The sequence below is a fragment of the Amphiura filiformis genome, chromosome 16, assembly GCF_039555335.1.
Source record: "Amphiura filiformis chromosome 16, Afil_fr2py, whole genome shotgun sequence".
Taxonomy (NCBI): domain Eukaryota; kingdom Metazoa; phylum Echinodermata; class Ophiuroidea; order Amphilepidida; family Amphiuridae; genus Amphiura; species Amphiura filiformis.
This window is the reverse complement of record NC_092643.1, coordinates 45,351,506-45,369,733: the sequence shown is the minus strand read 5'-3', so window position 1 is coordinate 45,369,733 and position 18,228 is coordinate 45,351,506. Positions and strand designations below refer to the sequence as shown.

At 37.6% G+C, this 18,228-nt stretch overlaps 1 protein-coding gene across 1 annotated transcript; it reads right to left on the bottom strand.

The window, feature by feature from the left end:
• Window positions 1–12,974, bottom strand: LOC140136068 (polyadenylate-binding protein 2-B-like). Its single transcript, XM_072157772.1, has 7 exons — window positions 12,886–12,974; window positions 12,572–12,747; window positions 6,331–6,516; window positions 5,459–5,564; window positions 5,117–5,205; window positions 4,264–4,427; window positions 1–50 (listed from the first exon to the last, which is right to left on the bottom strand). Exons 2-7 carry the CDS (start codon window positions 12,734–12,736, stop codon window positions 17–19), a joined length of 744 nt encoding a protein of 247 aa, XP_072013873.1. The 5' UTR covers window positions 12,737–12,747; window positions 12,886–12,974; the 3' UTR covers window positions 1–16.
• Between the last annotated feature and the right edge of the window lie 5,254 nt (window positions 12,975–18,228).

Sequence of the window (18,228 nt, the reverse complement as noted above, 5' to 3'; positions counted from 1 at the left end):
TTTTCTTTTTTTTTCTTCAGTAGGGGCTATAACGTGTGTATCGACGAGGCCTGCAAATCGAAAACCAGACAGAAAAAGTTGTTATTGTTAGACGTATTTGTTTCTTTTACACACATAAAAGTGAAAAGCTTTTATACAATTCCGCAAGGTCCTTTAGCACTGCTCAACCGCTCTTTCTGATTATCGCGTAAAAGAACTAGGTCACACGAAGCTATGCAGCCTGTTTGGCGAATGAGGTGCTTATGTGATGATGACATGATTCAATTAGCCAATCAGAACCCCACTTCCGCATTTACGATGTAAACAAATCGGCAGAGTGCTGAATGACCTTGCCGAAAACTATAATTAGATAGCATAATATGCAAAAGGATTATAAATCCAAGCAAACTATTAAAGGTGGGCAATCTGATTTGTCACATAGTTTCAAATTTTGAGTTGCATTACTCTACCAGTTTTGATATTGCAAAAAGCTGAGGCTGTCCATAGGGTCACCCACCTTTTAACAGAAAATGCTAGTTAATTTGGAAACAGTGCAGAGCTACTGTCTGTTGTATCAACACTGTATTACCTCATTTTGTCAATATCTCACCTCCATTCTGATTGATAATATGCCAGTTGGATCGACAGAACTTATAAAATATGATTTTCTTCTGTCGTGAAAGATATGGCCATAACAGAGACCAGACTCTTCCATGTTTGCATGTTGCTCACAGAGTGCAAAACAGACTTCAGACTATTTCACCATTTAAGTCTGGCAAACTTTAATCAAAGCGTGTGCTCATTTGTATTTGCATAATTGTATTTGTTTAATACTGGGCTTTTGCTGAAGGGTACCGTAGAATGGGGTGAATAGGGACGCAGGGGTGAATAGGGACAACAATGAGAAAAGTTTTTGAAATCTCATTTTTTCACATTTGGTTAACACTTATTTTTTTAAATTTCCACAGATTGAAAGAGCAATCAAAGAGTGTTTAGAAAATGGTTCAGCAGATGTAAAAGAATAAATTTAGCATACAGGGTGTCCAAAATAAAATTATCTAAAAAAGGTTCTAAAAAACAGGGTGGTCAAAACTTTCCTGCTCCCACGGCCACTATTTTAGAAAATGAGCTGGAAATTCACCAGGACCTAGCCTGTAAAGGTCCTACAACTATCTCTAAAAGATTATTTAATAATTCTGACAGGAATTTTTATAACAATTTTTTAAATATTTTTCAGGTAAATGCCACTTTATACGGGGTGAATAGGGACACCCTTGCCACAACCACCCTTACCCCACCACACCCTACCCTACCACCTACCCTGTTTCACCCTTACCCCACCACCCTCATGAACCTACCCCACCACCTTACCCCTACCACCACCACCCTTAAATAACTATACCACACCCTGACCCCACTAGCCTCACTAAACCCACCATCCCCACCACCCGACCCCACTACCACACCACCCTACCCAGCACCATACCCAGGCTACCACCCTCATCCACCCCTAATACTATTGTGCCACTGCCAGAACTCACTACCACACACCCTACCCAAGCACTCCACCATCCTACCCCACCCATCTACCCACCACCCTATCCCGTACCCCACCACCCTATCCACTGCTCCACCAGCATCACCCTATCCACTACCTCTACCACCATGATACCTTTTCTATACCCTACCACCCTTATCCCACTACCCCAACACCCTACCCTACCCACCTACTGCCCTGCCACCTAGAACCCTACCCCAACCACTCTTACCCCACCACATCCTACCCTACCTCTTCTTGTACTGACGAGCCTGATCAACGTTGTCAAGAAATCAGATTTTAATCAGTTATGGTGGTATGAATTACCCTGACATGTTTCTATTGTTTTTTTAAACTCACTTGGTGTCCCTTTTCCCTCCATGCAGGGGTAAAAATGCATGTACACTCCTTCAAAGTTGTACTTTCCTCATCAAGACCAGTGCTGTCCCTATTGACCCCGAAGTCGGGGGTCAATAGGGACACCAAACTTTTATTAAAAAAATATATACCCCCCACATATATTTAATTTTTTATAATGGTGGATTAAAGACATCATGGGTGGACATAATATGCCCTCAAAAGTTTGGCTCATGGGGCTACAGGAAAAAAACTACAATCTAGAGAGTGCCAAAACTGTCCCTATTCACCCCATTCTACGGTACTCTATATTGGTCCCCATCACCACAATCCAATATTGAGGATTTAAGATTGCATGAGTTCAGACTCTGTTAGTCTGTTCGGACCATATATCTCACAAAACAGACAATTTTCTCATTTCTATCATGCCAGTGTTACCATCTCATGCGAAACAAAGGAAAACCCACTCTACCCAGGCGCCAGGAATGACCTCCTACCAGTGTCCGAAATAAGGAAAATATGGAGGTTATCCCGAGGATAACTAAAGCATAAATTCTGCTTGTCCTCAATACATTTTGGTTGTCCCCAAAATGTGTCATACTTTAGAGGTAAAATATAGTGGTTGTCCAGGGGATAAGTACATAGCTCAATATGGTTGTCCCCAGTGATTTTTGGACAAGAGGATAAGTGCTTATTTCGAACACTGCCTCCTACGTTAGGAAATAGGGTAAAGATTTGTTCATGTGCTACATGCATATAAGCATTATTGAACATGTTCAGATATTCTGGGACCCAAATTGTCACAAAGAGAATACAAGACCTTGAAGATGCAATATCAGCTGCTCCCCTACTTGTATTACAGAAGCATGCATAACAGAAAATGAGAAAAGTGTCTGAGTGGTTAATTACTTACCAACAGGCTCTTCTTCCAAGTCAATGGATACATTATTAAATTGCTATCAGTGACACAAGACAAAACCAACTTTGAACGCGTCTTGCATACACAACAATAGTAAAATTGCTTTATCTTATGTCCCATGTGAGCAATTAGAAGTTATATATGAGAGGACCATGCAGACTTGAATGTATCTTATGCATGTAAACATGTAATACACCCATATGACGCTAACACACCTACAAGTTATTATGTGTACTACACACCCACACACCTGTTTGTAAATACATGCAAACAAGGACCTCATTCTGCATGATTTAATCCTATTTAACCGAGGACACACACACACACACAACTCCAATAGACAGACCATTGGCCTACCCCACACACACCTGACAACTTCCTATCCAACTGTGAGCTGTCCTGAATCCCCCGAATGTGGACCACTTTTATGTGCATTTTAACTTATAGCCAGCAACCACTGACGCAGTACCACAGACGTTTACACTACAGTTACAGTGGACCTCTGCGGGTGCAGAGTGTGTCCACAGCTGCACTGTGTGTATCCTAATGTAGGTCCATGTTTGCATGTAATTACAGATGCACAAACACCCCCACACAATTCAGAGTACGCAAAACATTTTTGTATAAATCACACAGTGAGAAATTACATGACAGGCTCACACAAACACACCCCTATTATACACACTCGCAAATTTGTTAACAGCAGCAGCGTATTCAAATAATTTATTGTTAATTACTGTAATTACAAGCAACACAAACAGGGATCGAATAAAAAATTAAAACCCTTACGCTAGACACGCTTTCATTTTAACCTACTCAACTGTCCAAATTTGCCTCATGTTGCAAAAAATGTTTCAGAGTATTCTAGTTCTTGGCAAAAACATCACTAATTTGTGGTCCTGGATTAGTCCATGCATTGGCAGAATAGCATAGCGATGGCTGTATCAACCTATATGTACATGCCCATTTGATGCATAATGAAAATTCTTATATAGCCTGATGTATACCTAATCATTGCAGCACTGCTGTGCAATGCTTTTTTTTCTACCGTAGCAAAGCACAATGAAATTGAAATATACTCCATATAATATATATCACTATCACAGGGAAATTGTTGCTCTAGACCCTACAGCAAAATAGTTTCTGGCGAGGTCACTGATCACTAATGCTGGTTTCATACTACCTTGCCGCTGAGCGGTGTGGCGTACGCGCATTGCAGACAAACGGACACAATCAAGGCTTGTCATTGGTTGATAAGCCGTGCCGCAGCGGCAAGCGGCAGGAAAGTATGATGGGGGCATAACTTTGATTTGCCAGTGGCCAATCAGGAGCTCTGCAGAACAAACTTTCAGGAATGACCATGAATCTGTTGGGCAATGAGATATTTCATTGTAGAGGTCCTAAAAATCTGGCTTAAAATGTCATTGTAAGCGATGGAGTATACATCAGGCATAACACAAACAAATCTCACCTGAAACCTCTAGATCTCCTTGGAACATATCCACTGTAATACGGGCTGCCACCGTAATATGACCCGCCGCCGCGCCCCCTCCCTCTATAACCTCCTCCTCCCCTTGCTCTGTTTGGTCTGTCTGTTGTGGAGATGCCTGGCCGATTGGTACGCTTTATATTAACCTGAAATATGAAATATTCAGAAGATTGATAATCAATGATCAGAAAAACACCAACTTGTTATTTTCTTGTTTATTTTAAATGAATGATTTACTTGACATGTAAAAATGTGACCAAATACATGCCACTATTTGTATCATTTTTGGCTATCATTTTATAAATATCATTGAATACGCTAGTCAACACTTAAAGTACTGGTGATCCTCTCTGATGCCAAAGATTTTAGATTTGTGTAAGCGCTCACAATTTTCATTTCTAAACCAGTTTTAACTGACTATATGCCCTTGTCAACCAACCTTGGATAGCTAGTTTGACAGTAGCAGTCATTTACACTGCGCATGTATTTGTGCTATGCTTGTAGCGACAACTGAACAACTTACCGCTCGTATCATCATGTCAGTCGCATGTAATTGCTCTCGCGCGACTTTGGTTGTGCACCACAGCACTAATGCCTATAAGCACCTGTGTACCATGCTGTTTGACAGGGTCTCGCTCTGAAGTTCTAAAAATATGTGTTCAATTATAACAAACACGGCCAAAGGTCAATTTGGACACATCTGTGTCAGTCGCAGATCACCAGAAACACTAAGTTTAGTGTTTTTCAACACTAAGTTTCTCAGTGGTCAACTTTTCTCAGTGGTCAACCCAGAAAGTTGACAATTATGGAGGCAGCAGTCTAGCATATTACTTACTTTGATTTGTCTGCCTTTAAACAATGATTCATCTAACGCCAAACCCAGCTGCACATCCTCTTTGTCGGTAAATTCCACATAGGCGAATCTACAAAAACAAGAATGTGATCAAAACTTAACAGGTCGTTGTGCCAGCTCACATAGAGTACTGATGAGTTGGACTTTATGAAGGGTGCTAAGAGGACAGTTACAATACATAGTATGATGTCAGTAAAATCCACTCCTGGTGGCATTTCTTAGCTGTGTAAAGTGTGTACAGGAGATTCAACGTATCTCAGAAAATTCTCTTTCACCAGAAATTGGCAAAAATCTCAACTGTGATTCTCACAAATTGTTTCTTACCCTTTGGATGTCCTGTGAATTTGTCGCATAATATTGTCACTCTGTTGATGTTGCCGCACCCATGGAAATGTTGCTCCAATTCTTCTGCAGTGGCAGAGTAGTCCACCTGGGGACATAATGGAAAGGAACAGAAACATATTCATTGATAGGATTGTCCATCAAAAGTTTTAAAAAAAATTTAAAATTCTTTCAAAGAATTCTTGTAACTCAGTCCAAATATTATGTTCAAGAATTTGGTCGATCCTTCATGTAATTAGTTCGTCTAAGCTAATCCTAACCTTAATTTTGTGTAAAATAATTATTCTAAACAAACAAACAAACTTAATTCAGTTTGCTCTGTATCTATTATAAATTGCTATCCTGTTAGACATTTCAAAAGAATTACTATCAGTCATTTCTGCAAAGTTACCAGTGCATAATGATAGTAAATGAATATTTTAAAGGAAACTTATCCCTCACCCTCATGTAGGTACAGTATTTCCTCGAATAGTCGCCCCCGGGGACATTGCATTTTCCAAAAGGGGTGTTTATTAGAGATCATTTTTAGAATGATAATTCCTGTTAAAATCATTACGTAAGCTTAGTTTAATTGAAGGGGGCGACTGTTCGAGGAAATACGGTATGTGGGTAGTCCTCAGGTTTTGAATTCTAGGAGCAGACAGTCCTTTCAAGTAGGGTCGGTCAGTTGGTGTTTCTTTTTTTGTTGTCTGTCTAAAGTGCTCCAAGAAAAATAAGATTTACTTTTTTTCACCCACTTCGCTCACATTTTTTTCCAGTCAAAATCAATCCAATTTTGCCAAAAAACATGGGTGCCGTTTCAGTTTTGCTCCTGAAAATAAGATTACTAAATCAATAATAATAAAAATACTTACATTTCCTACATACACTGATCTGTTGTCTACTTCTACTTTGTCTTCCAGCGATAAATGCGCCGGTGGTCCTCCTGTAGTTGTTGGCGACGTTAGATTCATCTGTTTCTCCACCTCATTCTGCATCTCTTTCAGTTTTTCAGCTTCCTCTTCCATTTCACGGACTCTGGCTTTAATAGCTTGCAATTCCTGTAATAAAAAACACCGTAAATTGATTTGAATTGAAATTGAATAATGAGATAAAATGGCCATTATAAATCTCTTCAATTTAAATCTCACCAGTTTGGTACAATACAGGCATGTATCCATGAATTGGTGGACCGGGAGGGGGACACAAATTAAGTTTGTTAAATATAATATGGCCGCTTGCGCGGCGCAGGGGGTGTCTGAGGGGGATGTGCCCCTGAGAAGTGAGAAACTTTTTCAAATGAAAGCTATTTGGTGGACCATTTTGGCACTAAAAAGGCAAAAATTAGTTTTAAGCTGACAAACATACCTTTTATTTTGTCAAACAAGCTTTATTTTAAATTAGTCTATGGCAAATTTCTTGAAAAATGTGATGTATTTTTATTTACAAAATTACTTCATTTCACAAATTCTTAGCCACTTTCCACTGATCTCATCATCTATGTGACGGAAGTGATGCTGATTTTTAGGTGTATTTAGGTATGTTTCTTCCTTTTCCGATAATTTTTTTGAGACAAAACCTTCCTAGCAAAATAGCCATTTTCACTTGTTTTCAACAAGTTGTTTTAACCTTGTTTTTTACCCCATAATTGCCTCATTTATCGAAGCCCTGGCCCCTGCCCTCCTTCCAGGGTTCGAATTCGGCTGTATCGCATAGCAGTTTGCTCCACATTTTGAAGTAACTGCTATCCAATTTTGCATTTGTATAGCACTTTTTATAGTGCTTTAGTATATGGAAGTGTCCTGATTATGATGAATTAGCCAAAAACTGCTACGCAAAAATTTTAAACGAATTCGAACCCTGCCTCCTTCCAATACATTATTAACCTTGCCAGACTTCAGGCTCAGCTTCAAAGTGTTTGGCAACAGTTTAAACTTGATGCAAAAGTAAACCTTGATGTAAAAATAATAATTTAGTCCTATGATTAGGGGGGTCACATGCACTACCAGCTGCATTCTTGCAGTACACTGTGCATGAATATGATGAATACCATATGCACTTTGTTATGTTATTTTTAAAAAGACAAGTTTTCAACTCCATTTTCGGGCTATAGGACGTCACATCTGGCATTCGTTGTCAACATAAAAATTGTTTCTAGAAGAAAGATCTACATTTTGCTTTTGTCCCGGGGGTGCCACTCCTAATCAGTCCAAAGTTATGATAAAACTAAGGATTCAAGTCAATTAATTTCATGTTTCTGTAAAATACATTACTGGGAGTAAGGTATCATTTTGAAGCTTGAAATTTTATCTTTTCAATAGAAAAGAAAAAATACACTTATTTGCATATCCTATAGCCCGGAATTATGCAAATATATGCATAATTAGGCTAAATTAGCCCCTTTTTAATTATAAGCTGGTATTTGGCAAAGACTGAGGTTTATTTTGATTTCAAAAATGAATTCTACACCTCAAAAACCTAATACAAGTCATCAACGAAGTTCAAATCCCATAAGTTTCACCAGTTTTGCAAGTTTTAGGTTTCGTATATAATGAGGTCACATTTGCATAATTAATCAATTTTCATTAAAATCTGGTATTTGGTAAAGATTTAGAATGATTATAACCTCAGAAATGAATTCTACACCCAAAAAAAACCTCTAGGGTGGGAGTTTGAGCCTTTTTTCTGCATATTTTGGGAGATATGGCCCGCGCATATTTAATTAGCAGGACTTAGTCATATTTTGGGGAAATATAATGGATGACGATGGCATTTTGGGGCATTTTCGGCCATGTTTGACCAATTTTTACGCAAAAACTATAAATTATTAACCTTTCATGTTGTTATATTTCAAAATAGGTCCACTAGCACTCCTAAAATATGCAATTTCAAGAGTTCCAACTCCAAGGATCCTTATTATAAATTTATGGCATTTTGGAAATTAAAAATATCAAAACTGCCCAAATTAGCGGCCTTTTCGCAAGAAATTGGTTGGTTTAGAAAAAACGTTTTGGGCTGTAACTTGAGATTCCTTTGATGAATTTCAACGATTCAAAAAGTGTTTTTCGTTTCTGCACACAACCTTTCCAACAAAAGCAAAATTAATCATATTTTGTCATTTTGAAATTTTCCTGTGACCCCCCTACTATGATGTATTAAAGCGAGGGTGGTCAGCCTATTCTGTATGTGGCGATCCTGACTTTTAGACCACCCGAGCTATATAAGGTACAAATTGCAAATTTATCATATTAAACTTTCGCAACAAGGTTCAACATGTTTTCAACTGTACAAACATACCTTTTATTCCATCAAACAAGCTTTATTTTGTTCCAAAATTCACGTTTTATAGCTATTTTTGACGTAAAAGAGCTGGTTACAAAACCGGTGATGCCAGCTCCGAAGTTTTTGCGTAGCACAAGCGCTTGATGTACGCTCATTTTTACGGTAATTTACGTTTTCGTATCATGCATTTTCAAGCGCGTTTGACATCGTTAATTACTGCATGACGCAATTCTGCATTTATTCAAGATGGCGAATTTCTTGAAAAACGTGATGTATTTTACCCCGTAATTTCCCTCATTACTCAAAGCCCTGCCCTCTTTCACAATATTTTAGCTTCTTGGATATCATCGGAAACATAGATCAGTAATATTAGGTAGGTCACTGTTTTTTTAAAGATTGTTTAGATGGTTTTTACAATGAAAAAATTGATGTTAAAGCTTCTTTTCAAAAATTGGTTTTAGCTTGTTAAAAAACGGGTAAAAAAATCGTTTTTAGCTTGTTGGATATTGTTGCTTAATCGTTTAAAGCTTGACTCCTAAGATGAAACTTTTAGTTTAAGCTTGTTAGAATATTAAACCTTGATGAAATAGTATACAAATATTTACTGCTCATGTGCGATCTGGTGGAATCTATTGTCCCCGAGGTGAACTGGAGACCATGAGCCTACTATTTTCCCGAGACCGCCAGGTCGAGGGAAAATAGTAGGCTCACAGTCTCCAGTTCACCGAGGGGACCAATAGATTCCACCAGATCCCGAATTTAGAGCAGTAAATATTCGTTTTATAGCTGCACTTCTGTGCTGCTAGTGTATTCGCAGGACAACATGACTTGCTACACATTAATACCCCGGAACCGGTACTGATATCCCGCGTATGTGGCGAGGTGCACTGACCACTAGTCTAGGAACTGCGACGTGGCTATGCGGTCATATCGCGCTCAGAGGGAGATAGTAAAACTATTTCCGGGAGATAGTACTTTGAATAGTACCCCTGTTCCCTCATCGATCGGCTTTTGATTGCTTTGCAAAATAGCAAAGGGCTATTTCATTATAAATGACAACATTGAGTCCCAAAAGGGGTCAAAATTCAAACTCATTTATTTCATGCAAATTCATTATCATTTCAAAGTTCAGATGGTGTGTCAATAATTCTCAAAATATTAGAGCGTCAAACCCTCAGGAACCATTAAAAAATTAAATTGAATTTTTGCTGTGTAAAACATAGCTGCCGTCTGGAGGGACATTTTTTAAACAATTTAATACACAACTTTGAAAGAGTATATGTAACCAACATTGGGTTCATACTTATTCATATTTAGTCTGTAATAATTGTTGTATGTTCCTTTACACTTCAGTGTCTTAAATATGCCAGTTTCAATATAAAACAATTAGTAAATTGATACTAATCCAGATAAATGGTGCAAAATTACTACATATTTTAAGGATAAACTTTATCTTCACATGAAAAATTCATGAAATAGTCATTTTGTCCTGCCCAATAGCTACACTGATGCATAAGTGAGTATTCTCGTCAATCTGTTGTACTAGTCATGGAAAACCTAAAATAAAAGACCCTCCTGTGTCATTTGTTCTGGATAGGACACATTTTTAACACATAATAAAGCATACTTTAACTTTAGAAATAGCTGCATCAATATTATTGCATCAATATTATTGCATAAAAGATCCCCAGCATTTAAAATCCACTACAAACAGGGTTAATATTCTGGTTAAATTAGGAATATTGCAATTTTTAGCTAACCGAAGTTCAATGCAGAATAATATCATATGTGTTCTCAACAACTGGACAATAATTTGAACACTAAAGTGGTTTGTAAGCATAATTTGCAATAAAATGCAAAAATTTCTTGTGGGTTTGGCTCTTTGAAATTTTTATTTTTTAGTTTGTTTACCAATTCATGGAAATGACATAATTGTGCTGGAGAGGACATTTGTTAAATTGCAAACAGAATCGTGGATACAGGCTTGCAAAAATGCAACAAATACCAAATCATGTGCCACCTTGGTAGAAGGAAGACCACTCTTCCTCTACAAATTTCACATTCTATGATATAATCCTTCTTATTTCAACAATTAGTAATTAACTTCAGTTCTGGAGAGGACAAATTTTAACGCGAACTGTGGTATCAAGAACAAGTGGTCTACTGTATGTAAAATAAATGAATTCCTCAATCAGTGCCCTGTCCCATCAATTGGTAATATAACACAGATTATACAGGTAGGGTAAGGGTTTATATTTCCTCTTTAATGTTAACAAAAATGGAGGCATGAATTGGAGAGGACACTCATTTTTTTATTTAACGCAAAATGCCAATTTTGCAAGAATCTACGGAATTTAAACATTTTTGCACCAATTTTCACCATTCAACTTGCATGATGTTCCACACAGGCCTCGAAATAAAAGCGGGCCCTCGGCCCTCGGCCCCGAAAAATCAGTGAGGGCCCGCAAAGATACATCCGCGGGCCCAAAGGGCCCAAAAATTTGTGGCAATTTTTATCACTTACGGACTTGAGCTTACTGCAGAATTCAACAGTCATGCAACACCAACAAATCGCCCGACTATATTGCATTCTAAATTCACATTTCAGGAGAATTGAAGTAAATTCAAGGCCAAAAACATTGTTATTTACTTAGATCTTTAATAATATTAGATAGTTATGATGTTAAAGTAGGTGTAATAACTCTGTTTTTTCACATAAAATCGGCCGATATTGTGTTTTTTGATACTTCCGGGATAGCACAATACACCACTATAATACAGCAGGTCATGAATATTAATGAGGTTCTGTCACTGTGGCGGGTTTATAATAGCACTGCATGACTTTTGCATATTTAATCACTTTTGATTTTGATAAAATTGGAGATATAAAGGAAATGAAAAAAGACTGATTAACCGGGACTGATACTAATGACAATGTTTAAAAACAAATCAATTCAAAATAAAATAAAAACTTTTTTTGAAGAAAAAAAAACCCAGCATAATCTAAAAAGGTTGCTTGCGCTATTTCTTTTTTCTTTGGGCTTCTCTCTAAGTTCTATTCTTTTTAGTACTTCTTTATGTATTAATTAATTACTTAATTACTCCTCCTACTTATTAAATAATCTATTCATTTGAATGTTAACATATGGGTTATTTGTTTCTTTATTTTCCTTAGGCTCCTACAGTTACTCACTTTTTAGTGGGGTCACATAGGTTAAAATCAATGGCCCAAATTTGGGCCCCCCAAAATTTGTGAGGGCCCTCAAACATTTAAGATCAAGGGCCCAAATGGCCCTCAGAAATTCTGGCTTATTTCGAGGCCTGGTTCCACACATATCATATTTTCATTGCAACAAGCACATTGCCATAGAATGTACCTAATTTTTCAAAGAATTTATTCAGAATACATGGGCAAAATGAAATGGGACTCCAAAATTGGGTTAAAAATGTACCTTTTGGCAATTTTTTTATACTAAAAATAGACAGAATTCTGTAAAATGCTCATGTAGCTTGTAGTTTGTGGCATACTTAGAATTAAGTTAATAACACTGCATTATCACCCTAATTATATCAACCAGATATGATAAAAGCCATTTTTGTGAACGTGTCATTTATAATGAAATAGCCCCAAAACTATTTTTGGTCACATGATACTCGTTTAACCAATTAATGAACGAGAATATATTAATGAAGGATATAATAATATTTGAGCCCTATATAGCGAGGGTGGTCTAAAAGTCAGGATCGCCCTGTATGTATAAAGGAAAAGATCGCCAAACAAAGTTTCAGCAGTAAGTAAGCTTAAAAATTATGAATTATTTTGACAGGACTTACAGCATCTTCTACACCGCCTTCAGCTTCTTCTGCTCCGGTGCTCACATTAAGACCTGGAGGGTCTTCCTCATCGCCTTCACCAAGTCCAAGACCTTGATCATGATGATCAAGTTGATCATCTTGAATGTATTCTTGGCCAAGATCTACTGCACCTTCGTCTGCCATTCTGTCAGAATCTGTATCGAAAACAAAAATATCGTGAGTGTTTTGACAATCATCTGTGATGCCCTGTCAATCAAATGCTTTTAAAAATGATTTCAATCGCTCATCGAATTTGATAGAATAGTAGTTCAGCATTTTAAAATGTAATTTACCAGTAGGAATTGATGATATTTAGGGATTTCTTCACCTATTTTGAGAATGCCGAAATCGGACAGCAATGGCGACGACGACGACAATTATTGCCACCAACAGAGGGCAGCAACACGCAAAAAAAAAAAAACCCAGACGATGGTGGACTACATTATTCAATGTGGCAACAGCCAAAAGCGTAAACAAAACAGACAATATGACGGCAACACTGCCTGCACGATGGACGCAATTATTTTTCCCGGAGCCAAGATCCGTTTTAGCTCTATTGGCCGGGTGGCCCCACTACAGAAAAAAAAAATGCACAAAATATATTTCCCAGTGCAATACATACATTTTCACATGAAAATAAATAATTTTAAATTTAAAGAAAAGAGAAGAAGAAAATTTTTTAATCATCGGCGGGGATGGGAATCGATCTCGGGACCCTTTGAGTGGGGGGGGCGAGCTCCATAACCACTACACTACGTAGACTCGCTGATACACGTGGGAGAAATTTTCAGTATATATAGTAACATATCGTGCTTTATTAATACAAAAAATTAAAAAACAGTACTTACAATGAGGTTCACTTGTCGAACCTCAACGGATTTAGACTGATAAAATAGTGCTTAATAACATACGCACAGTTTTGGAATAATTTGAGACATTTTTGTGTTTACGTGTAAAACCAATGACAACGTCAAAATTGAGCCAATCTTGGCCGGCCCCCCCCTGAAAAAACCCTAAAAAAAGACTGTCCACGGCACGGATATAATTTTTATGATCGGAATATGCCCTAGCTGAAGGGGGGGGGGGGTCTTTGGGGGAAATAAAAAGTATGGGGTCTTTGGTTGAACACGAACAAAAAAGCAAAAACAAAAAACAATAAAAAACAAACAAAAAACAGACACAAAAAAGGGTCACTCTTTGGGACTGCACAGTGCCAGTGTTGAGGGGGGGGGGGTGATTGTCTTCAATTGCTGCAATTTGCAAGATCATTAGAGTTTCCTATCAAATATTTGTGACTTCGTTATATTTCATTATTTTTTATAAGGCCTATAAAGATGTTTGGAAGTAGTTCAATTAGTCTGTGTGGGGCAATCGTTTCCTGTTCAGTCTTATGATGGCATATATCTAGGAACGCTTAAAATCTAAAGGCGTTTGAAATCCAGAGGGTTATAATTTGACGTTAATTGACTTCCTTAGTTTATATATCTCATCCACTACTACACTATCTATATCACTCACTAAATTAGCAATTCCGCCATGACAGTCACTCCACCTTTTATTAATTGTTCCTTCAAGACACATACCTAGAGAGTTATCCCCAGACAACCAGTAACTTCCCCCCTGATTACTAATTTCCTCTTGGTCATAATTGGTCAGTGAAATATATTCAGTTGGAGCAATACCTGGCACAGTCCTATTTATCCATAATTATATCCTTAATTAATTGTTCCTCCAAGATACCTAGAGTTCTTCCGAAACAACCAGTACCCCTTCCAATTAATAACTTCCTCTGGGTTACAATGGTCAGTGCAAAATAGCGGATACAGGTAGATTTGTCCATAGTTGTAACTGGCACTGTGTCTTCTATCTGTTATATTTAATATTGTTTCCCTATTTGATTTGAAAGAATGCACGCGTAGCGGTTAACGGAGGGCGTCCGGTGACCGCCGCAACGACGCCGCAACGAGGCAATCGACGCCGCAACGACGCATTCGACGCCGCAACGACGCAATTGACGCCGCAACGACGCATTCGACGCCGCAACGACGCATTATATTATAAGTGCGTCAAATTGCGTTGCTTGCGCCGATTGCGTCGTCGAATGCGCGCTATAAGCGTCGATTGCCTCGCTGCGGCGTCGCTATAAGCGCCAAATGCGCTGTTATGCGGCGTCTATTGCGTCGTTCTATAAGCGTCAAATGCGTTTTATCATCGCTGAATCATGAGTTTATTTAAGCTAACATCAGTCCATCTTCTCGCCATTTGTACACAAATCTTTGAAAAGGTCAACATGAATGTTCCTGCTCCTAAACCTCACCGGTGTTCCCTGTGTGAGAGAGGGTTCACTCGCAGATTCGATCTAAGGCGCCATGAGAAAATTGTACATCAAGAAGAAGAGTCTGACCAGGAGGAAGGTGATTCAGAAGTAGATGATATGAACTGGGATGATTCACAAGTAAATGACAACCCTGAATCCGAAGCTTCTGAAGTATATGAATCTGAATCTGAGGAGTCGTCATCGGGTGAACAGATAAGCGATGAAGACAATGCTACGTATCGAGAATGGTACGCACAAGCCATGGAAACCACTGAAGAGATGAGAGCTGAAAAATATGAAAAGTACATTGCAGAGGGATTGGATCCAGAACAGGCTAAGGAGAAAGCATACACGAAGACCCTGTGGGCTGTTAAACGTGCCTTTTTCAACCACTTTACAACATTTTTATGGAGTTTTGCGCATTTGAAAGATGATGACCTGTATCAAGAAATCACGGATGAACTCGAAGACAAAATGGACTACGGTGCGGATATTCACACAGCAATCAAAAGAGTGGTGGCTAAGTATCAAACCAAATTCGATGGTCTTTTCCTGTACGATGAAGATGCGGATGAAGAAATGGAAGCTGATGATGAAGACAGCATGTGAAAAAGGAACCAAAATTGTTTTACTGCCACCATCACCATCACTAAACTATACTTTATACTATACATTAATACGATAAAATATTTAACAAACAGCATAATAAAATCTAATATTTGTTACAAAGTACATTTGATGAATATTAATACCAACATTAAACTATCGAGTAATGCTTACAAAGAGCCTTTGAATATCTATAATAAAATGAAAATAAAAAAATGAAAAATATATATATCTTCTTATATCGTACTTTATTATGTGTTGTTTGGGTCTATTTCATAACATATTTAGAATTTAGGCAATTACATTAGAACTCATGTGCTCACCCTAAGTCTCGTCCACTCACACTTCCAAGTAGATCACCGAGACAGTCGGTCCACCTCAGTAATATATAGTTCTTCCAATTAATTAGAGCGATTATCCCAATACAACTAATTCACCCAATTAATCAGTTTCCCCTGGGCCCAGTTCAGTCAGTGTTCTTTCTATGGTAGTATTATACATGATCATATGCCTGTAAATGACATCGACTTCTATATAATCTTCAAATACGATGTAAAAAATGTTTTGGATTGGACTAAAAATCTAACCGAGGAAGGGTTTTTCTTCATCATTAATATTAGACCCTCTTTTGATTCATATTCTCTAAATATCGGTTCAAATAATTAACATCCTGCAGTGTTCACCAACTACACTCCCAACTGGACGCCCTCCATTAACCGCTCATCACTACAAATTGCACCCCTACTGGACGCCTTCCTTTAATCGCTCATTATCAACAAGTACATGCCCCACCCCACCCCAACCGGACGCCCTCCGTTAACGCTTCGCGTGCATTCTTTCAAATCAAATAGGAAACAATATTAAATATAACAGATAGAAGACACAGTGCCAGTTATAATAATAATAATATTTATTTCAATTGTCATAAATTACAAACATGTAAAAACATTAAAAGCAATTTAAATGACAATCCAGGAAAGAAGAAATAGACTAAACAGTCCAAACACAATGTGTTCTTCTTTCCTGATTATAATGTACATATAATAATAATAATAATATAATGATAATAGTAATAAATACCAGATACACATTAAAGCAAAAACATTTGCAGAAAAAAAGAGTGAAACACTCTAAGACATATAACTTATGCACACAGGATGTATCAATAATACACAAGATACAGGCAGCAAAAAATACACATAATTATGTGAACAAAGTTATTGCCATAGAGTGGGCTCCAAATTTAAAAATAAAACTAAATTTCCCAAATTTAAACCAAAATGTTTACTCACAAGAGATTTTAAAACATAAATGGCAATGAAGGGGGAAAAATTAGATAAGTAAACATGCATATATGAAAAATATAATTACATCATAAAATGTTCTTTACACATGGCCTTAAACAAGGTAAGGGAGGGCGAGAGCGGATATCATCGGAAGTTCATTCCACAAACGTGGAAAGGAAACAAAAACAGAGTTGAAAAAGGCATTGGTATGAGAACTACAGTGGAGATACCTAAACTCCTTAACCTTAGAAGGCTTGAAAAATTGGCAAAAAGAAGAAGAAGGACCAATTCCATTAATCAATTTAAAGCAGAAGATCAACCTCAACAAATCAAATAAGTCGCACGCGTTTTAAGTAATCTAAATTCATCTAATCTAGACTCATATGAAAGATCAGAAGGACACCTCTTCCTATACATCAAAACTTTAGAAATCTTTCTCTGACTCTTATCTAACCTATCAAGCAGGCCAGTCTGACAAGGATTCCAAATAACAGCACAGTATGTAAGATGAGGGAGTATCAATGCTTTAAATAGATGCAGAAGAGCACTGAAGTGCATATGGCGAGAAGTTCTGATGACAAAACCAGTTAGACGAGAAACCTTTTACAGATATTATCAACATGTGAAGAGAACGATAAGGAAGAATTGAAAACAACACCAAGCAGTTTATACTCATCAACAACCTTAATTGGAATACCACCTAACTTGTATGTAAAAAGACTACAAGCCCTAGACCTCGAAAAATGAACAACAGCACACTTAGAAGCATTAAGGGGAGATTATTCTCAATGGTCCACCTGTGAATTCTGTCAAGATCTTTCTGCAGAGCAACTTGATCCTCAAAAGTTCTAATAGAGCGCACAAGTGTATGGTCATCAGCAAATTGAAATAAGGGAGAGGACAGGTTTTCATTAATGTCATTTACAAATAACAGAAACAAGATGGGCCCCAAAACAGAACCTTGAGGAACTCCCGATGTGACTGAAGACCAATCAGATTTAGCTCCGCCAAATATAACTCTCTGCTTTCTACCAGAAAGAAAACTTTGAATCCAGTTAAGCACATTATTCCTGATACCATAGCAATGAAGCTTTTGCAACAAAATTGTATGATCTACTCTATCAAAAGCAGCACTAAAGTCAAGAAAAATTCCATCCACCAAATTACAATATTTGCTGTTATCAAGGTTACCACTGAGAAAATGATAAAACTATGGACAAATCTACCTGTATCCGCTATTTTGCACTGACCATTGTAACCCAGAGGGAAGTTATTAATTGGAAGGGGGTACTGGTTGTTTCGGAAGAACTCTAGGTATCTTGGAGGAACAATTAATTAAGGATATAATTATGGATAAATAGGACTGTACCAGGTATTGCTCCAACTGAATATATTTCACTGACCAATTATGACCAAGAGGGAAATTA

Coding starts and splice junctions, on each gene's coding strand:
- LOC140136068 (XM_072157772.1), bottom strand. CDS start 12,736: ATGGCAGACGAAGGTGCAGTAGATCTTGGCCAAGAATACATTCAAGAT. Junction 5,565..6,330: donor GATCAGTGTATGTAGGAAAT/GTAAGTATTTTT, acceptor TTATGTCCCCAG/GTGGACTACTCTGCCACTGC. Junction 4,428..5,116: donor TTAAAGGCAGACAAATCAAA/GTAAGTAATATG, acceptor TTCATATTTCAG/GTTAATATAAAGCGTACCAA.